A 22,333-nucleotide genomic window follows, 5' to 3' on the forward strand; every position below is an offset into this window, starting at 1 on the left:
AACATTTACCATTTAGAAATTTTAAGAGATGTATTTCTTCCCTTGCCCACAATTTACATGTTTGTAGCAGCACTGCAATTTCTTTAACGGTGATAATTGTCATGACTGAATGCTAACTGCATCTTTAATTCTCGCATCTCCTAAAGCATAAGCAGATAAATGACAGAAGCAGACATAAGTGAATATTGAATCTGTGTTTCACACCATATGTTCACCATATCTATTTTGGTGTAAATGCTTTTTATAAATTGCATTATCTTTATGTAGTTGCTAAACAGAAACAGAATGCAAATGGGGGAAAAAGGTGTGTGTTTGTACACCATATTGTGAACTTATTATTCAGTCTATTGGACTACTAAGGTATATTGAAAAACAGCTAAATATATATTGATTTAATGAGTATTCCCATAAGTAGAAGTATAATAAATATACCTAGCCAATTGTTATATTGAATATTTATATAAATTTCTAACAACTTTTAACATTAACATTGAGCACTTTATTGTAAGCATCCAATGACCAAATTTTGTGGCAGTACTATTGTATTTTATTGTACAGTCAAGTGACTTACTGTATCACTCTTGTTCTCTGGGTGGGTTATAACCAAAGGATGGGTGCTACCCATTTTAATAATGATGCCATTTCTCTACTAGTCGGCACCGAATCTTCACCCTCATAGAGATTTCACAGTTCTGGTCTTCTCAGCTGTATGATTCTGCAATACCACACAAGATCCTATTACGAGAATACATATCTATTGGAAAGATTATTACAACAAACACTTAGTAGAGTAGAAGCAGTAATGATTAATTGACATCATCATAGCTAACAAGTGGTTGTAATGCTGTCACTTAATGAACACAAACTTATTTTCTTAGGAAAAATAACATTCCCATATCACTACAAATCAAAGGGATACAATAAAAACCAGTATAATATGTAAGTTTAATTGGTATAGTGAGCAAACCGAAACAAGACTCATGACATCAAGACGTGACATCAAAGGACATCAGGCAAAACAGGCAAATTGACACACAGACAAACAAAACAACACATATTACATAGTATTGTTAACCTTGTAAATGCTGTAAAGCGCTTTGTGACGTGTTGTGAAAAGCGCTATATAAATATATTTGATTTGATTTGATTACATCTGAGTGGAAATGTAACAAGATAAGATGTGCTTGCTTTAAGTCCAGATTTAAAGAAAACAAGACAAAAACAGACTGCGGTAAGATGTTCCATAATTTTGGGGCAACACGGTAAAAGATCAACCACCTACAGAGACCCATCTAAACTTTGGGATGGAAATTAGGCCAACGTTAGAAGACCTGAGTGAGCGGGTATGAGAACATGGTGCAGGAGTTCAGTGAAGTAAGGGGGAGCAAGACCATGCAGGCATCTGTAGGTGAGCAATAGCAAGTTTTCCTGTATGCAAAACAAGACAGGAAGCCAGTGTAGTTGTAATATGGCAGTAATATGGGCAGATTTTCTAACATGACACAATTTTGGCAGCAGTTTTGAACATACTCAAGTAGGTGGATTATTTTTGTTGGGAATACCTATAAGGAGCAAGTTACAATAATCAAACTGGGAAGAAATAAATGCATGTGTAACAGAATAAGAAAATACTATTTTTGTTTTGATGAATTTCATTAAATTAAATGGAGTTTTAGCGCCCCTAGTGTTAAGTGGTGAACTGCAGTTATGCTACGTTTGATTTTTCTGAGCTACCGTTCCTTAGCAACAATCTGAGATTTCTATGTTGCGGGTAGGTTCTGAGCTCCGTGTTTCATCAATAAATAGTAGTTAAAAGCACATTTTAAGTTAAAAATACTGCTCTTTATTTAATTATAAAATATATTTAAAACTATTTTTGTGGAGAATCAATTGTTTTAGGTAATTGTTAAAAGTTTATGGACTTATTTCTTCTATTAAAGTCAGGTGAAACTAGTATGAGACTGTTTTTCTGCCGCCGTGCTAGCAGTGCATGAACTAATCCTTTTATTTTTCATTAATGAGATATTTTTATTTATTTATCCAGCTTGGCGTTAACTGCAGTAGTCACTTCAATATAAGAAAACTCATTTTCTTATTGTCTTCCAGGTATGTGTTTCGTTGATATCTTTAATATTAATCTGTTAAAGTTCGGTTATTTTCTATTGTTGCTTGTGAAATGTGCTCATGTCCATCCGTTTCAGTGTGTATTTTTGTTTGTGGTACAATATCCTATTTGTAATGCAGAGACAACTTATTATAAGTATTTTAGTATTTTATATTCGTAAAAGCTATTGTATGTGTATGTATGTATGAGTGTATATGTGTATATATGTAACTCTATTGTAGCCAGTTTAATATGCTGTTGCCGTGTATGTTCCTTAGCAACAGTCTGAGATTTCTATGTTGCGGCTTGGCGTTAACTGCAGTAGTCACTTCAATATAAGAAAACTCATTTTCTTATTGTCTTCCAGTGCTGCATTATACCACACCAAATAAAAGATGGAAAAATGGGTGAATGTGTGCGCGTGTAAATTCCTGTTCCACTGGTGAGAGGTGAAATTCAAGAGCCGAAACCGCTAACGGATCTACCACACTGGCGCTGTGAATACGTTACATCAGAGTCCGTTACATTGGTGCCGTGACTCCTGGGATCATCTTGGTCGGCCCAACGCTGACCGCCGTGACTGTTGCTGCAAGTATCAAGTTCACCACCGTGATCACGTCTACTTCTACTCTACACTCAAGCACACTCGTTCACCATTTTACACGGACTGAGCATACACGTGATTACATTTAAGGTAATGTGTAGTTAGAGTTGTTTAGGTATTTTTACAGTGTTTCTACTGAATTTGTGATTTATTATTTTCAATTTATTTATTTATTTTATTTTATTTTTTATTTTATTTTATTTTTTCTTCTCACCATGGCTGAACAGTCTGAACACAGTGCCAACACTGACATGTCAAACTTAGGTTACTCAATGGAACATAAAGGAAGGGGTGGGTGGTTTAATGATCACTATGAGGGTGATGTTACCAGTGAGAGCGTAAAAGGGAGGGTTGGACATTCTTGGTCATTTACTGAAAGTGGTAGGGGTACAGGGAGAGGTCATATCTCAGGTAGTACTCCAGTTGGAAGGTCCATGAGAGAGGGTCCTTATACTTCTACACCTGGTAGTGATTCTGATGCACTCCACCACCTTACTGACATGGTAGGGCAGTTAGGTTCACAGATTGGTGAGTCAATAGTTGCTAAACTGATGTCAGCTGGTGTAGTTAACACAAGCAATCAGCCTCAAAACAGCTCACACAGTTATTCACAGACAGATCAACCTAGGCTAGACATGCCACAAGTGACAGTACACCTGAAGTCAGAATGCGACACATTTCGAGGCGATACTTCAGACAAGTGTTCCATCCAGGAATGGATTGACAAAACTAGAGCTTACATGAAAAAGGAAAAATGCCCCACTTCTGAACAGGCAGATGAAATAATTAGCAGGTTGGCAGGAAAGGCTAAAGATATTGTCAAGATTAGTCTGCGAAGCGATCCCACTCTTGATGTTAAGCAGCACCCAGAGCTGATTTACACAGTCTTACTCCAGTATTTCAGCAAAACGTCATCTTGCCTCCCTCTTGCTGACTTTTATGCCACTCTGCCAAATCACGGAGAGAGTCCAATAGACTATTGGATTAGATTAAACAAGGCAGCCGACCTTGCAGATGATGGCCTGAAACGACAGGGCAGGTGGATGGAGAATATAGGTGAGGAAGTGGCTCGGATGTATGTGAAGCATTGCTCCGACCCTGACCTGGCCAGCATATTTAGATGTAAACCCATTCATGAATGGAGTGCTAAAGATGTACAAGGTAGGGTTAACGATTATCAGAGAGAGCATAGGATCTCTGGAAGTGCCAGACAGCATTTAAACAGCCATGCCACTGCTGTGCTCAGTACGGAGCTCAACACACGTCAACCTAAGCAAGACCTATCTCCCATGTCATTCTCATCCTCCTCTCCAGCAAGTAATCAAGTGCTCAGCCATTCAGAGCCCAAGTGCATCCCTTTCCTTGGTCAGAGTCAGCAATGCTGCAGTCCCTGTTCATCCACTTGTTTAGCTACCAGCCAAGTGTTATGCCAGTCTGATCTCCGTTCTACCCCTGCTCCTTGTCAGCCATGTCACACCTCTCATTTTTCACCTTTGTCAACTGTAGCGCAGAACACACAACAATCTGATGGTCAAGTCTTGTCACGTATGGTGGAGATGCTTGAAAAGCTGATGGAAAAGGTCCAACGTGATGTTCCTATTCCCAAGCACAACTCAAGGCCTCAGCGAAGTTTCAGAGGAAGTGTCTGTCGGGTCTGCAGTGACAACAAGCACACTACGGTCACACATTGTATGTCAGATCGGCTATGTTTTGCCTGTTTCTCTCCTGGACATACAAAGCAGAATTGTCCGAACCGTTCCTCAGCGCAGCCAACGCCTGAGGGAAACTGACTGACCTGTATTTGGAGGGAGGCAGTACAGGTCACTTCTGCAACTCCCAAGTTATTGTGAATCACTCTGATTCTGAGAAAACCTATGACTCAGTCAAAACTTACTATGATGATACTACAGTTGTCATCTATCAAAACACACATATCGTTGGAGGAAGTGATAGCCTATTTTACACTACTGTGAAAGTTAACAGTGCAGTAATATTGAATGCCATGTTGGACAGTGGATCAATGGCTTGTACCATCAGTGCAGCTGCTGAGCTGAAGCTAAAAACTGCTGGTGTGGTTGATGACCACTGTAAGTTCACCACAGATGTCGTGCTTGTGGGTTGTGGGGGACGTCAAGTTAAGCCAACATCCGCTCTTAACTTAGTCATGGAAGTGTATGGCTTTAAAATGTCTGTACCTACTTTAGTGGTCCCAGGACAGCACGACGAGATAATACTTGGCACAAATGTCATCAAGCACATCCTCCATCAGTCTAAACAATGTGAGACATTTTGGAAGGCCCTCTCAACCCCTACGGCGGGCAGCTCAGAGTCCGAAGAGTTTTTATCCATGCTAGCAGGCATTACAAGATGGAGAGGAGATATGGTACCTGACAAAATTGGGACAGTTAGGTGCAGTTCAGCTGTATGCTTGGAACCTGGTCGTGAGTACCTAGTTTGGGGCAAACTTGCAAAAACTGTTAAAGTTTCCCCTGGCAGTGCCGTCATAACGGAGCCATCCACGTCTCATTCTGCTCCTAGAGGTGTCATGGTGGCTAGACTTGTTATTTCCTTATGGGGAGACAGGTGGGTGCCACTGAAACTAATAAACACCACGGGCAGCCCTCTAACACTGAGACGCAATGCCAAATTAGCTGACTTGTTCCCATGCATAGCAGTTGAGGATTTGGAGGATGCCAACACAAGTTCACCTGCATTGGTCAGCTGTCCCCTAACAGTGTCTGATAATGCAAACAATATGTCCTCCGTTGAAGAGAAACTGAAATCGATTGGTCTGAATGAGTTAGACATTGCTTCATGTGACGCATCAGAGGAATGCAAACAGGAGTTAGCAGATTTAATTGTTCAGTATGAAGATGTCTTTTCACGTAACCACCTTGATTGCGGTGAAGCTAAGGGCTTTGTCCATCGTATTCATCTTTCTGATCCCAGACCATTCAGACTTCCATTCAGGAGAGTGCCCCCGAGTCAGTATCAGCAACTGCGCAAAGTTCTGTCTGAGATGGAAGAAAAAGAAATTATTAGGAAATCTACGAGTGAGTATGCTTCTCCGTTGGTGCTTGTTTGGAAGAAAGACGGAAATTTACGTATATGCACTGATTTTCGATGGCTGAACAGAAGGACACTGAAGGACGCTCATCCTCTTCCTCATCAGGCTGATTGCCTAGCAGCTCTCGGAGGCAATTCACTTTTTAGCACCATGGACCTCACGTCTGGGTTTTATAATATGCCCTTGCATGAGGATGACCGTAAGTACACGGCATTTACCACCCCTATGGGCCTATTCGAGTACACGCGGCTGCCTCAAGGACTCTGTAACAGTCCTGGTAGTTTTATGCGTATGATGGCCAGTATTTTTGGTGACCAGAACTTTTTGAGCTTGCTGTGCTATTTAGACGATCTCATTGTTTTTGGGCCTGATGAGAAGACTGCACTGAAGCGCCTAAGCATGGTCTTCAGTAGGCTACGTGTCCACAATCTCAAACTTGCGCAGAGAAAGTGCCACTTCTTGCGCCATTCAGTGAAGTTTCTTGGTCACATTGTCGATGAGACAGGGGTATCCACTGACCCATGTAAAGTAGAAAGCATCTCTAAGATGTGTACTGCTGACCTGATGGAGCCAGATGGACAAATACCTTCACAAAAACGAATCAGGTCCTTTCTGGGGATGGTAAATTATTACCAGCACTTTATCCCCAGCTACTCAGCTACTGCCAAGCCACTTTTTGATCTACTGAAGGGTCATAAAAGGAAGGGAAGAACTGGCAGGAAGTCTTCACAGAAACCCCAGAACAGGAAGCTGACAACTAGTGATTGGTCCTCCGCACAACAGCAAGCCTTCGAGAGACTCAAAAGTGAACTGGTTGACTCTGTCGTTCTAGCTCATCCCAACTTCAACCGTCCTTTCATACTGTCCACTGACGCTTCTCTTGATGGAATCGGCGCTGTATTGTCACAAGTCCAAGAGGGAGAAACGAGGGCCAGACCTATTGCCTTTGCGAGTCGGTCACTCACACAATCCCAGCGTAATTATCCTGCACATCGGCTGGAATTTCTGGCCTTGAAGTGGTCAATTTGTGAAAAATTTAGTCACTGGCTTAAGGGCCACGTCTTTTCAGTTTGGACTGATAACAACCCGCTTGCTCACATAATGACCAAACCCAAGCTTGACTGCTGTGAGCAACGCTGGGTAGCTAAACTAGCAAGTTACAACTTCGAAATCAAGTATGTGCCAGGACCACAAAACGTGGTTGCAGATGCCTTGAGCCGTGTGCCTTTTGTTGGGGCTGGAGTTGGTCAAAGATTGCTCAAAGAACCATATGATGCTCTTCTTTCTGAGGTCAAGGTGATGTCTGGTGCTTCTATCCAAGATGCCTTTCGACAAGCAAGTGATGCCGATAGGACTTCAAGCTTTATCCTTTCGGCTCAGCAAAAATGTGCTGTGTCACACACAAACAAAACATCTTTGGCAGGTGATGATGTCCATGCTCTTCTAGATTCACACTTAGAGTGGGAAACTGGTGCTAGAAATCGGAGTGTGATGTTTATTGATCATCTACCTCAGTTTGTACCTCCAGGCCAAGATTCCTTGCCAGCATACTCGGAGCGTGAGCTGTGTGAGAGACAGCATGCTGATAGAGTGCTATCTAGAGTTTTATATTATGTGCAGAGACATCAGAGACCATCTAGGAGAGAGAGAGCGAAAGAAACATCTGGTGTTATCCGTTATGTGAAACACTGGGAAAAGCTCACGGTGAGGAATGGGGTTCTCTACAGAATGTCTCAAGATCCAGCATCCAGATTTAAAAGATTCCAGTTCGTGGTCCCTGAATCTCTTATCTCTGAGGTCTTGAAAGGAGTCCACGATCATGCAGGTCATCAGGGCCAGTTTCGAAGTCTTGGTCTTGCCCGACAACGTTTCTTTTGGTTGAACCTAGATAGAGATGTGAGAGAATATGTACGTACCTGTCAGAGATGTGTAGTGAGCAAAACTGCTGAACCGGAAGGCAGGGCACCTTTGGAAAGCATTGTTTCGAGCAAACCAATGGAACTGGTCTGTATAGACTTCTGGTCGGCTGAGGATGCACAGAACAGATCCGTTGATGTGTTAGTTGTGACCGACCACTTCACTAGGCTGTCGCAGGCATTTGCCTGTCGAGATCAATCTGCCAAGCAAGTCGCAAGAGTTCTCTGGGATAAATATTTTTGTGTATTTGGCTTCCCTGAAAGAATTCACAGCGACCAAGGTGCAAGTTTTGAGAGCCAGTTAGTTAGCGAGCTTCTCAGAGTCTCTGGTGTGAAGAAATCGCACACTACCCCCTACCACCCCATGGGAAATGGGAGCGTTGAAAGGTTCAATAGGACACTGGGCAATATGATTCGTGCTTTGGCACCAGCTGCAAAGAGAGATTGGCCTAGACACCTACAGACATTGACCTTTTTATATAACTGCACTGTACATGAGACGACAGGGTACGCACCCTTTTATCTCATGTTTGGGAGAGTACCGCGTCTACCTGTGGATGTTCTCTTTCGCTCAGTTCTATGTGACTCCAATGTTTCCAGTTATGACAAGTATGTTGAGTCTTTAACCAATGACCTGAAAGCTGCACTACTTTTAGCACAGGAGCATGCCAAGAAAGAGAAGAGCAGACATAAGTTAATTTATGACCGAAAAGTGAAGGGGCTTAACATCGATGTTGGCGACAGAGTGCTTCTGGCAAACAAGTCTGGAAGAGGAAAACAGAAAGTGGCTGACAAATGGGAATCAACCATATATGTTGTGCTTGATCGGAATACAGACACGCACACATACAGGATCCAGAACACTGCCACTGGACAGGAAAAAGTTGTCCATCGTAATCTGCTCATGCTGGTGAACTTCCTTCCAGTTGATGTGAATGGCACTCTCTCTGATCCAGTTTCGACATTGTCAGACGGTGATACTCAGTCACCCTCCTTGATGGGACAAGATGTACAAGTATCAAGTTTCAAGTCAACTCTTGAGCATGGCACTGTGGAAACCGATGCTAGTGAAGGTGCTATTTCAACAGTATCAAACAACCTTTCAGACTCAACTGAAAAACAAGCAGTGGATAATGACTTTGAGAACGACAGGGCTTCAGCAATGGCATCAGGGACAGATTCTGAGGGGAGAACCATCGACTGGGTCCGACAGCTTCCAGACTCATGTTCACAGTCCGTTTCTGAGACAATTCCAGTCATGGAACCGAGAACTCCCTCATCACAAGTTTCACTCAATGACTTGTTAGACATGTCTTCAAGCTTAGAGCCTGAACCTCAAGCTGACAGTCCTATAGGTCATACAGATGTAGATGAGAAGACTACTGTTACAGTCTCACCTTGCATTGGTCAGTCACAATCACAGTCTAATGGTGCTCATTCTAGTGACACTGTTATTGAGCTACATTGTCCTGCACCTCATACACAAGCGAAGTCCCGTTTTGGCCGTGTGGTTAAACCTGTGAATAGATTAATCTTCACTATGTCAGGGCAGAGTGTTCTTCAGAATGCAAAACAAAATGTTCAGGCTGTTTGTAGGTCAATGTTTCAGACCCTTACAAATCATTAAATTTGTGCTGTATTTCTTCATGTGCTTTTATTCATGTTTAATTAACAATAGATTTGTATGGCTCTTGCTTGCTGTGAGTGCTTTGTTCCTAAAATGATCAGTTTATACCTGGAAGGTTATAGGGGGCTAATTTTTGCTTATATGTCTTGGTCATAGATCTTGTGGGGTGTATATAGGCATCCTGCGGCCAGTAGCTGGTGTGAGAGTTTAGCGCTGCTCTTATACCGCTTCATCCTTTTGGGATACTCCTAAGTTGGCAGTCCTTTTGTAGGTGATCTATTGTGTTTCTTAAGTGTTTTTGTATATTGAGCTGGTATAGCTACTGTGATGCTGAAATTTCATGAAATTCAGAGGGGGTGTATGTAACAGAATAAGAAAATACTATTTTTGTTTTGATGAATTTCATTAAATTAAATGGAGTTTTAGCGCCCCTAGTGTTAAGTGGTGAACTGCAGTTATGCTACGTTTGATTTTTCTGAGCTACCGTTCCTTAGCAACAATCTGAGATTTCTATGTTGCGGGTAGGTTCTGAGCTCCGTGTTTCATCAATAAATAGTAGTTAAAAGCACATTTTAAGTTAAAAATACTGCTCTTTATTTAATTATAAAATATATTTAAAACTATTTTTGTGGAGAATCAATTGTTTTAGGTAATTGTTAAAAGTTTATGGACTTATTTCTTCTATTAAAGTCAGGTGAAACTAGTATGAGACTGTTTTTCTGCCGCCGTGCTAGCAGTGCATGAACTAATCCTTTTATTTTTCATTAATGAGATATTTTTATTTATTTATCCAGCTTGGCGTTAACTGCAGTAGTCACTTCAATATAAGAAAACTCATTTTCTTATTGTCTTCCAGGTATGTGTTTCGTTGATATCTTTAATATTAATCTGTTAAAGTTCGGTTATTTTCTATTGTTGCTTGTGAAATGTGCTCATGTCCATCCGTTTCAGTGTGTATTTTTGTTTGTGGTACAATATCCTATTTGTAATGCAGAGACAACTTATTATAAGTATTTTAGTATTTTATATTCGTAAAAGCTATTGTATGTGTATGTATGTATGAGTGTATATGTGTATATATGTAACTCTATTGTAGCCAGTTTAATATGCTGTTGCCGTGTATGTTCCTTAGCAACAGTCTGAGATTTCTATGTTGCGGCTTGGCGTTAACTGCAGTAGTCACTTCAATATAAGAAAACTCATTTTCTTATTGTCTTCCAGTGCTGCATTATACCACACCAAATAAAAGATGGAAAAATGGGTGAATGTGTGCGCGTGTAAATTCCTGTTCCACTGGTGAGAGGTGAAATTCAAGAGCCGAAACCGCTAACGGATCTACCACACTGGCGCTGTGAATACGTTACATCAGAGTCCGTTACACATGCATGAGGATTTCATTCTTTGGTAAGCATAGGCCAAATGTGACCGATGTAACAGATGTAAAAAAGGCATTTTGACAATTGACCTGATGTGTGGAGAGGTAAGTATCAAATAGTACACAGAGGTTGCCAACAACCAATGAGGGTGAAACAGACACACCATCTGCAAAATCAGCTCTGAGCCAGTAAGAGAGTTCATTTTAGCAGGATTTAGTTTTTAAAGGTTTGTGCTCAGCCATTGAGATCATGTAAACAGGACAACAGGATAGAGGGTGGTAGAGCAGAGAAAGCTTTTGTGCTGATATCTGAGGACTGAGTATCATCAGTATAACAGTGAAACTGCAGAGCATGGCTGCAAATGATCTGACCTAGGGGTGACATGTAGATAATAAAGAGAAGAGGCCCAAGTACTGAGCCTTAAGGTACTCCCTGAGTAACAGAATGGATTTGTAAGCTGTTTACCAAGAGCAACTAACTGAGATCTATTGGAAATATAGGAAGTCAGCCAAGCGAGTGCAGTATTAGCCGTTAGCCAAGTGAGAAGTAAATAATGATTGTTGGTGTTAAATGCAGCTCTCAAGTCTAACAGAATACTGATAGCAGTTAGACAGCAGTGCTGTCTCTGCTATGCATGAGACAGAAGCCAGATTCTAAAGGTTCAAACAGTATTAATCGGTATTAGAAACTCTCAATACTTGTTTGCAGACTCAGCCGTTTCTCCTTTGCTAGTAAATGAAAAATCTGCAAGTCAGTCACATCTGGCTAGCTTATTAACCATTACTTGAGCCTTAAGGGTTGGCTATGAACAATTTCAAGAAAGCTCATGATTATGTTTTCTGCTCCATCATGTATCTATTTTTCTGTCACAGTTACATGTTCCCCTTTTCTTCAGTATCGTACACAAGGTCAAACAAACATTTTGAACAGATGTCCTTAATCAGCTGTGTATGTCAAGGATGGACTGCTACTCAAAACATCATGTTTCTTTGGAAATCCTGAGTACCACAATTTTTTTTACTACTACCTCTAGATATTTCACTACAGTACACTGCAGTTACAGTACCAAAAACAGATGCAATACAGTTAAAAAGATCTGTCCATCTACCCAATAAAGCTATACAATATATACACATAATAGTGTGCGATGGTTGAGGATATGAGAGTGGCTGGTGTGTCAGTGGAGGACACTCAGGACAGGGCCAGATGGAGTTTGATCCGCTGTGGCGACCCCTAAACGGGAATTGCAGAAAGAAGAAGTGTGCGATGGTTGAATGATGAGCCCTATGGATGAGAACTGGACTTTGAGCCAGAAAATTCGATAAGATATCAAACATTTAATCTTCATGTTTAATGTTTCATTAGATATGCAAATAAAAATACATCAACACATTACAATCACTGACTCTCAAAGATGTGAAGCAAAAATCCTAAACATCCCTCTTTAAGTCATGCTGGCAGGCTCAAATCTTCCCATCACGAGACAGGCAAGCATAACTAAAGAGAGAAGACATGCTTGTTCTCATTCAAACTCAGATATCCAAGTAATTCAGAATAAGGCCACTCGAGGTGTTGCAGCCCACTCAAACGGAGCTTATGCCCTCAAACCTTTTGCTACTTAAAGCAAGGCATCCATATAGATCCCATAAATAGTGGCATAGTAGTTAAAAGGGAAATCTGAAGGGCAAAAAAAAAAAAAAAAGTTTAAAGAACCTGTCACAGGCATATCTTAGTGTACACAGAAACAGCTTTTCAGGATTAGAGTTTAAGTACATCAGTCCATTGCTAATGATTCCTTAGAAAATAGATCTTTGAACAGTTTTTAAATAAAATTTATAAAATTTGTTAAAGAAAAAAAGATTAAGGTGCAGCTAATAAAAAATAAAACAGCTGTTCTCTTTCTGTCATTCACATGAAAGAACTGAATTCAGTGTCTGCTCGTCAGCCATGGCCCCAAAACGCAAGAGTTATTTAAATACAACATGTTACATATGAAAGACAGAAACACTGCAATACTTTGTATGAGAATGTAAACCACTGCCTAGGAAAAAGAACACTGAAAATCAAGAAGAAACCTGTCAGTCTACAGTCTGACCAACGCTGAATGGAGATGTGGCACTTCCAATGTCTTTATATCTTCTACAGCAGTATGAGAGACACTGCATCAGTCTGGACAAACTATTCAATCAGAAATACCAGATGTGTTACATTTATTCAAGCCTTCCTTATTACTTGCATTTGGGAAATTAACAAAAAAATAATATCATGGTAATCAAAAGTTCCCAGCACCATTGGATTGGTTAAAACAGAAAACTTTTATAAACCGATAAAAAATAACTATAAAAAAGGGATCAGTGAAACTCAACAAACTCTTCCAGGCTTTTAGGAATCTGGTCTCTGTAGAAAATGTGGTGCTGTCGGACAGCACGAGCAGCCAGGCACTTTAAACTCATTTTCATCTGCGTCTTCAGAAGGATCTCAGACACACCTGTCGTGCTTTTCTCTAATGGAGTCTTCTTCTGCTTATTGGTCATGTCTGTGTGAGCTCCAGCCTCCACCAAACTGATAATGATGGCGTGCAGGGTGAGGAAGTCACTAATGGGCCGGTTGTACTGTACTATGAGATGCAGTGGGCTGTTGCCTTCGTTGTCTACACAGTTCACCAGAGCACCGCAGTCCAACAGGAGTTTGGTCACCTGTGCATTTGGGAAGCTGCAGACATCGTTGGTGTGGAAGTCGTCTACAGGCGTGCTGGAGCTGGCTGCTAGGTGCAGCAGCGACGAGCCCTCCCGGGTACGCGGGTCAAGACGGATCAGATCGTAGATCTGCTTGTTGAGCCGCGCTCGTGAGTCCTCGTTGCACTGAGTCTTGGTGGAGATGCACACCAGGTAGAGAAAAGTGAAAATGTTGGACTCGTAATTGTCGGTGCAGGCCGGCATCTCGGCCTCGCTGGCCGCTTCCATGCGTGCCAAGCTACGCTGGATCTCCAACACACTGCAGCGCAGTACCTGTTCCACATCGGACGCATGCACCGGCTCCTTCAGGTGCACCATCTGTGAAAACACCTGTGCAAAGCGCAAAAGGTCCTTGTGCGTGTTGCGGTTACACCGCTGACGTAGACGCAAGGCATGTAGCCATAACTTAATGCACTGCTCAAACTCCATGTTGTCGGCATACACAGCGCCCCGGTATATTATGGGATGCGAAACGTCTATGTTGTCTGCCCCCAGTATGCGCTCACGTACCATCAGTCCTTCCATGTGCAGCGCGTCCCGGTCCTGCCTGATGGTCTCCAGGTCCTGAGGTGTCCTACACTCAGGACGACCTCCATACGCGTCCACCAGTGGTGGCAGCTCTTTGGCAATAACCCTCTCAGGGTCACGGTAGCGCTCCAGCATTGCCAGATACAGGTAATGGTAAGTCTTAAGAATGTCATAATTCTCCCGGTCATTAGCAAAGGAAGCACCCAACAGCTCTAAAGCCTCTATGCGGCTGTGGGGATCACAGTCGGCATGGCAGAGAAGCAACTCGACCACATCTGCTTTGCAGCTTTCCGCTGCCACCTTGAGGGGAGTCATGCCATGGCCATTGACCACCATGGCTGCCTGGCATCTCACCAGCTCCTTCACAATGTCCAGATGGCCAGCCTCAGCAGCAAAGTGCAGCGCGGTGGCACCACAGTGAGCCTTTGCGTTAGGGTCAGCCCCACGTTCTAGTAAAAAGCGCACCACATCCGTGTGGCCCTTATAAGCAGCTATCATCAAGCAGGTGTTGTCGTACTTATTGGCGATGCCGATGTCGGCGTGGTGCTCCACCAGATATCGCACAATGTCCAGTCTGCCGTCGAAGCATGCAGCCCTGAGAGGGGTAGAGTTGGTGAGGGTAGTGTGGTTCACGTTGGCATTGTGCGTCACGAGAAGTCGGACGACCTCGAAGTGTCCGGCACCCGCCGCACACCAAAGTGCCGTGGCACCATCGATGACATACCTAGGAGAACATAAGGAAAGTAAGAATTCATTTCTAAGGTAGGAACCTACTACGTGGTTCTGCACGTTACTCAACACAGACACTCACCCGTCAAATCTAACCGTGCCCGTTTGTTCAGTGTCCACCCTGTAGTGGTCCAGCAGCAACCGGACCACCTTGTCGTGCCCGTTTTTGGCGGCGATGATGAGGGGAGTGGAGCGCTGTCCGGACAGCTGGGTCACATAGTCCAGCAGGTACCGGGTCTCCGTCACGGAGTGGTTGAGCAGAAGGGCGGCCAGGGTCAGGACTCTCCCCTCGCTGGCCGCCTTGTACACGTACCCGGCCAGCGACTCCATCCGGGCCGCCTGCGTCCGAAGTATCGCCCACAATACTCACAGCGGCGCGGCCTGGCTCCCATTAAAATGTCAGGTCGAGCTCACAAAGCTCATGTGAAAGAAACAGCCGGGCTCAGTTTTTACCGAAATAACTCATAATCGGCGTGGGTTGTAAAAAATTAAATAAAACAATTTGCTGCCTGGTGAGCCAACGTCCCGAACCGGCCGACCACAAGCGACCGAACTACGTGTTGGTCGAGGCGGTGTTGACGAGGCATTTACACCGCCGAGCAGCGTCGGGATTAGCCCAACTAGCCAGGTAGCCAAGCAGGTTAAAAGTGCGACGTCTACGACGAAACAACGTCCATGAATCGTGTTATTTCACCCCGTAAACTCGTCTAACTGCCCGACTAAACACGGCTGGCCCGCTACGTCCCTCACCAACTCGTTCGGACCTTAGTGCCCAGCTAGCGGCTAGTAGCCCGTTGCTAGGAGATAGACTGGCTACCTAGCTTGCTAAAGTTAGTCACGACAACCAGCCGCGGTTCAGTCGAGATAAACAGCACACTAGACGCCGGGTCAGGGTCGTGGGTCTGGGCTCTGGTCACTGAGGCATAGTCCAGCGATGTTTGCGATATTAAGGAGAGGAAACAGGCCGTCAAAAGTTATTTTCTGTAGGACACTTTTAACCTTTACCACCAGCTTAGCCGGAACAGGGAAGAGGCCATTTGTCTTGACTTAAGTTAAAAGTCATTTGATTAACAGGAAATAGTTGTTGTTGTTGTTTCTGAGATTACTTTTTTTTTTTACAACAAAAGTCCTGACATTTAGTGATTCAATTGATAAATAAATAAATAACCATATATATATATATATATATATATATATATATATATATATATATATATATATATATATATATATATATATATATATATATATATATAAATAATGTTACTATACACACATAAAGAAGATATATATGAAAAAGTTAATTATAACATTAATGCCATGGGGTTTTTTTTTAATTTCCTAATTTCAGTGCTGCCATTCAGCAACAGCTGGATATGCAAACAGATATGTCATTAATACAATGTCCATTAGTATTGGAATGGTACTGGAAATCCTAATGGTGTGAAGGTGTTCAATAAACCGATCAGCTTGGTTTCTCCAATATAAAGATGATTACATCTCTTCCAGGTAATGCAGCCAATTCCTGCAGTGGTGCATGAGGATGAATGAGTGATAATTGATCCTTTTGTGCCAGTTATTTTAGTGGTTGTGTTAATAAAATCAGCTGCATTGATCAATTAGGTAAAAGACTCAGGTGAAACATGTGAGTGCTCAGGTAATTAATTAAGCAGACCAATCAAATGAGACATTATTGGTAAAAGATACGAGCCACACTGATTAAAAACGAGAGTACACCAACCAAACCACTGTTGTGCCAAGGAGTAAAACACACAGATCAACAATGCTGAGGGGGGAAGGAGACCTCCATGGACATCATGAAGAAAGTGGTGACAGTTCATCAGTCTGGGGAATGTTACAAAAACATCTCCAAAAGATTCCAGCTCTAAGATAAATCATTTACAAATGGAGGCACTCTGCATCACTGCAACTCTGCCCAGAAGCAGACAACCATCAACACTTACACCAAGAAACACCAGAAAGATCATTCAGGTCAAGGCAAATCACCAAATCACAAAGACAGTTGCTGACCTCTTTGGCAACATCTGGTATAAATGTACATGCATCTACAATCGGACAAAAAATCGATAGACATGGCGTTTATGGAATAGTTGCTATAGAAGTAAGCCTGTGCTCTCAAGAAAGAACAAAGCTACACATTTAAACTTTGCCAGAGAGCAGTTGGACCTCAGACCCATAGAAATGCTGTTGCATACTGAAGTGGGCGGTACATGTCATATGTCCCTCCAACCTCCCTTACCTGTTGGCAGTTCTGCAAGGAGGAATAAGCAAAAAATCCCCAAAAGAGATGCGACACTCGTTTGTGGTTGCAGAAGACATTTGGTTGAAGTAATGGCTGCAAAAGGAGGTGCCACAAGCTACTAATTAAAAGCCTTCACATACTTTTGCACTGGGCAGGTGTTCAGTTTTTTTGAGATTACATTTTAATAATTTATGTATTTTTTTCTCACTGTGTCTCATGTATTTGGAAGGTCTGCTTTGGAAATTGAGATTTGGATGTTCATTATTTATTAAATTTTTTAAGTAAACAAGAGACAATGAACATATTTGGGTGGTTGACACCCTCAAGCAGCACGGTTTGTGTCTGCATATTGATTGGGTCCCAAATTAGTATGTGACCAAAATAATTGTGTCCAATATACGCAAGAAACCCAGCTGATATTACTGCCACTAAATATTCTAGTTTGCAGACAGACTTCTCTTTGATGTTCTGCAGGCAATGGTGGCGGATTCCTATTTCCCCAGAAATAAAAGGCTAATTATTGAACATATCTGTATCCAAAATCATATACTTCTATACCAAACAGAATGCCAAAACGGCACTTCTGGGATGGTTAGCATGTCCGAGTCCTCAGCAGGTGCCAGTAAATGTCTGTTTTTATGAAAATGTTGTGATGCTCTTTGGGTGGTCCAAAATTATGGTTTTAAAATTCACATCAGTTGAGTTTTCAAAGAAGAATAAAATGTGTAAGGAAGTCCAAATATAAAATGAATGTTAAAAATTGTAATGTTTATAGTATTATGGAATGTTGTGTACTGTACTGCCTACAATTTGTTTTAGATTCTAGAATGCTTGGGAAGAAACACTGAGAACTGAGTGTGGACACAGCTGTAACTGAGGAGAACTGGAGGTATCTGAAGGTCACTGATGGGCATAGTGCCAGATTTAAGATTCAAGTCATTATGTGCTCCTCAGAGTACACAAGCTAAATTGTGTGCTTCTCCGGTGTTTCTGGAAGCATATGTCCTTCTCTGAAGAGGGTAATACATTTATAGAAAATACTAGTTTGCTGATATTCATGTGTGCTGTAAACGTAGCCTCAACCCCTATGTTTGTATCCTGTTGGATATGCCCTTCATAGAGGCTGGGATAGAGAATGATAGATATGTTTATGATGAGTTTGCAGAAATGGTGACCCTACTCAACAGTAGATCTTCTGATAGTGACACACCGGAGTGTGTATTTTCTTATGACTGAACTCTCTCTGATTGTCTGAGGAATTTATTACTGTTTATATGAGCACTAGAACCAGAATGTTATACAAGGCACAAATATGGCACTAAATCACTGACAAAAGACATTGATTATTATTAACATGCTAGTAGTCCTGGCTGTAAAATAGCATTGATAGCTACTGGACACACACTCACCGTAATTTCAGATAAGTATTTATCAGGAAGCCTGTGGGTCAAATCATTTACTAAGCGTGGGATGTTTTGGGGAATGACCACTTGTGAGTGGTGTTTGTATATACATACACAGTCATATATATATGACTCACAAGTGGTCATATATATATATATATATATATATATATATATATATATATATATATATATATATATATATATGTGTGTGTGTGTGTGTGTGTGTGTGTGTGTGTATGAAACAATGTTATGGAGATGTCAGCATGAACATCTCATGAACTTATGAGTTTCATGTTCTTCAACCCAATAAGAGTTACATAGTATACAATCTAATACTAAGAGAAAAGATGTTACAGTGCCCTCTTGTGTTTTGAGCATTAAAGACAACATTGATGGATTGGAGCTATGCATCACTGTCCGATTCATTTAGGCAACAAGCAGGAATATATTAGCAGGCACCAATATGGTAAAACTTTAGTCATTCAGCTCAGTGTTATTTCAGTTCAGTTTTTTATGTAGCATTTTTGAAAATGGGCATTGCCACAAAGCAGCTTTACAGAAATCTAGGTCAAGACTCCGAACCAGCAAGTATAATGCGACTAAAGCCAGGAGGAGAAAGGAGAAAAAAGGAGAATGAGAAGAAAGGAGAAGGTTCCTGCCACAGTATGACCAGAAACATTTGTAACTTTTCTATACCATATAACACAAACTGCATGCAGCAGTTTATGGCTACAAGTTTAAATTGTATATATTGTATTCAATTGTTTAATATTATTTTGATAATATATAAAATAATCTGATAATGATATTTCTAGTCAAATGTGTCCACAAACCAAGTTAATTGGACAAGACTGAAAATGTCACTTCAGTACATTACCTTTTTCTAACTGTAGCAATCACTAAGTCAAGTAATATATTTCCTTTGTGGTAATGTTTTTGCTTCACGGTGTGGCATATCCCTACTTAAACAATAAAACCTACACAGTTCACACTTTAGCATTTAGAGTCCATTAGGATCACAGCATTGCAAATGTTAATTAGATGGAATAACAGTTTTGCGAAAGCCTTCAATAACCTCATTTTAATGGTGTTCATGGAAAAACCAAACACTGCCTTGATAAGATAAGACTTTATTATGCACTTTACAATCAACAGCATAGTAGAAGTGTGTACATTCATTTCCTTTGGGGCAAAACTATCAAATTACTAAGCACATTTACACACTTTTATTACACTTACAGTAAGCCTAGCAGATGTTAATCTTAGATATTTTCCAGAGCAGAAATATAAAAAAAAAACTGGAGAATAGTTTGTGAGAGATAAAGTCAAATGAAAAAAAAGAAAATATTTCTGAACCTTAAACATGAGACTGAAGGCATGACATGGCATATTACATTTTCACACAAACTGCATTGTTCAATAAACTGAAATTACACACTATACCAATACATTTAACAAACTCTAAAGTAGGCAGGTTCACGCACAGCGTTTTTGATTTTACAGCACAAAAAAACAGGCTACGCATGCACTGCAGTTTGGCTTATATTAAATAACATCTAAATATGACAATTTGCTCATGTCTACTGAAGCAGATACAATATTCATGCTTGTAGATAACATCACATTCAGTTTTGAGAGTGGTTTCAGTGGTTAGATCGGGTGTACAATCTAGCACATTTTCACAGATGTTTTATATCGTATTTGAGTAGGCTACCACTCAAATGTACACAATGCATTAATTATTTTCGGAAAGCGAACATAGAAAAATACAATATGGTGAGTTCACAGTAGCCCACATATTTAAGCTATATACTTTTCCAATTAGGTTTACGCATGTTTTGCGCATTTGCGCATCAGCGCATCAGTGGTCATTAAACACAGAGAACCTGCAGTGTTCTGTTTCTATTACATTCAAAGGCACCACAGCCTGACTGTCCTGATCACCGTTGATCGTCCCTGAGAACGGACGGATCTGACAGCTATTGGCAATCGCCGGTGAAGTCATTCTCCAGAATAAATCCTTTAACATCTTCCTAAATTCTCTCCTTGTAAGGCAATACAAAACCGGGTTCAAGCAACTGTTGGTATACGCCAGGCAAACGGTCACAGGGAAAACGTAAGTATGGACCATATAGTAGGCTTGATCAAAGTGAGCAATGTCCAATTTGACCAAGACACCCCAGAACGTGACTGCGTGATTTGGCATCCAGCAGAGGAAGAAGGAGAGGACCACAACCGTGACTGATCTGGTTATCCTGGACCGTCGTTTGGGAAGATTGTTGTTCATGCTGCGGAGCCGGATAAATCGCAGAAGCAGCATATAGCAGACCGACACAATTAACATGGGGAACACGAACCCAATTAAGATCTTCTGCAGGTGATACAGGCCAAGCCAGAAGTGTCCTCGAGGAAAGCCCATCAAGCACAGGGTTTCATTACCGACTTTTTTCTGGGTGGAGAACGTAAACGTTGGTGCTGTTGCAATAGTGGCCAAGACCCAGAGCAGCGCGCTGACCCATTTAACGGAGCAGATTTTCCGCCTGGTTCGGTCCTTCAGAGCCGAGGCCACGGACCAGTACCGTGTGATGCTCATAGCGGTGAGGAAAAAGACACTGGCGTACATGTTCATAACCGTAACGGAGAGGACAACCTTGCACATGACGTGTCCAAACGGCCAGCTGAAGTCCCGAGCTGCTTCCACGGCCCAAAACGGCAAAGCCAAGACGAACTGAAAGTCGGTAACCGCAAGGTTCATTATGAAAAAGTTTACCGTAGACTTCTTTTTACCTTGTCTCGCTTTCATTAAGAAAAAGACCAAAACATTGCCCACTAAGCCGACGGCACACACAAACGAATACACTATGGAAATCATGAACCTGAGCGCCGGGGATCCGTCTGCGAAAACGTCGATGTCCTCGAGTTCGGTAAAGTTGAAGGCGCTGGTGTTCAGAGGTTCGGCCATCCTCTGGAGCCCAAAATCGTTCCCGTGTGCTTTGACTAGCAGCAATCTGTGAACAGGTTGCATAGCACCATAAAAACGTAAAACAAAGTAAAGATGAAGACGATAGCTCGGTTATAACGCAACACAGTCATTAGAACTGCTCAGTTGTTGCATGCTTCTGTTTACAACAATGCACGGCACGCTCTGCAGGTTTTAGTGCGCGTGGCACCTGCACGCTCTGCAGGCGCTTTAGTGCGCGCGGCACCTGACGCGTCCGTTCACAACATGCAGCGATTGGTCCACAGCTTGATTGGTCCCAACCAGAGACTGTAACTCTGGTCCCAACTCACACGAGTTTTAAGCACAGTAAAAAGAAACCCCAGGATATTTGAAAACCATGTAATTGTATTGCTTTTTTCACATAATGAACAACAGACAAGTTTATACATCTCGCTCATAACTCAAACACTATGAACTTCGATCCCTGCATATTATAGACAACTTCCCAGTTTAATAATTGATTCCTTTCAGCGGCTCAGAATTTATTGTTGAACTAAATTACTATTAGAAACGTAGTGGGACAGCAGGGAAATTATTCTAACTCCATGAGTCATTCAATTTTTGCAGAGCAACATTTAATAAGACACATGTCCTTTTGCATGCGAACATGATTTTATGATTCAAACATCTTCCAGCAATAATAGTCACCACAATAAGATGGTTCTGTCTTATTGTCAGATCATAAAAAATTAAATCCAGTTTTTATCTATCTAGAGTTACATTTTAACACTGAGTGATCTATATTTTCATATATTATTTCTACTTTTGAGTTAATTTTAAACTTGACCAAGTATTTACACTCATGTGATATTACAAATGAGTACATTAAATGTTTTAACATTTCAATATCTAATATTTAATAAGATCAATATCTAATCTAATATGCAATAATGGGAAATATTGTGTGTGTGTGTGTGTGTGTGTGTGTGTGTGTGTGTGTGCGCGTGTGTGTGTGTGCTAGACGTTCTTGTCTGTAG

The 22,333-nt window shown here is 41.5% G+C and overlaps 2 protein-coding genes across 2 annotated transcripts; both read right to left on the minus strand.

Annotated features, from left to right (window-relative positions):
* Positions 1-12,026: 12,026 nt before the first annotated feature.
* fem1b (fem-1 homolog b) lies at positions 12,027-15,745 on the minus strand. The gene is made up of 2 exons (XM_077007086.1): positions 14,769-15,745; positions 12,027-14,681 (listed from the first exon to the last, which is right to left on the minus strand). Exons 1-2 carry the CDS (start codon positions 15,014-15,016, stop codon positions 13,046-13,048), a joined length of 1,884 nt encoding a protein of 627 aa, XP_076863201.1. The 5' UTR covers positions 15,017-15,745; the 3' UTR covers positions 12,027-13,045.
* A 3,735-nt stretch (positions 15,746-19,480) lies between these two features.
* rxfp3.3b (relaxin family peptide receptor 3.3b) lies at positions 19,481-21,559 on the minus strand. The gene has a single exon (XM_077004598.1). It carries the CDS (start codon positions 21,378-21,380, stop codon positions 20,217-20,219), a length of 1,164 nt encoding a protein of 387 aa, XP_076860713.1. The 5' UTR covers positions 21,381-21,559; the 3' UTR covers positions 19,481-20,216.
* Between the last annotated feature and the right edge of the window lie 774 nt (positions 21,560-22,333).

The sequence above is a fragment of the Brachyhypopomus gauderio genome, chromosome 5 (assembly GCF_052324685.1).
Source record: "Brachyhypopomus gauderio isolate BG-103 chromosome 5, BGAUD_0.2, whole genome shotgun sequence".
NCBI classification, from domain to species: Eukaryota; Metazoa; Chordata; class Actinopteri; order Gymnotiformes; family Hypopomidae; genus Brachyhypopomus; species Brachyhypopomus gauderio.

Excerpts from the sequence above, each read along its gene's own strand:
- fem1b (XM_077007086.1), bottom strand. The coding sequence starts at position 15,016 with ATGGAGTCGCTGGCCGGGTACGTGTACAAGGCGGCCAGCGAGGGGAGA. Across the intron at positions 14,682-14,768 it reads GGCACGGTTAGATTTGACGG|GTATGTCATCGATGGTGCCA; the intron begins GTGAGTGTCTGT and ends ATGTTCTCCTAG.
- rxfp3.3b (XM_077004598.1), bottom strand. The coding sequence starts at position 21,380 with ATGCAACCTGTTCACAGATTGCTGCTAGTCAAAGCACACGGGAACGAT.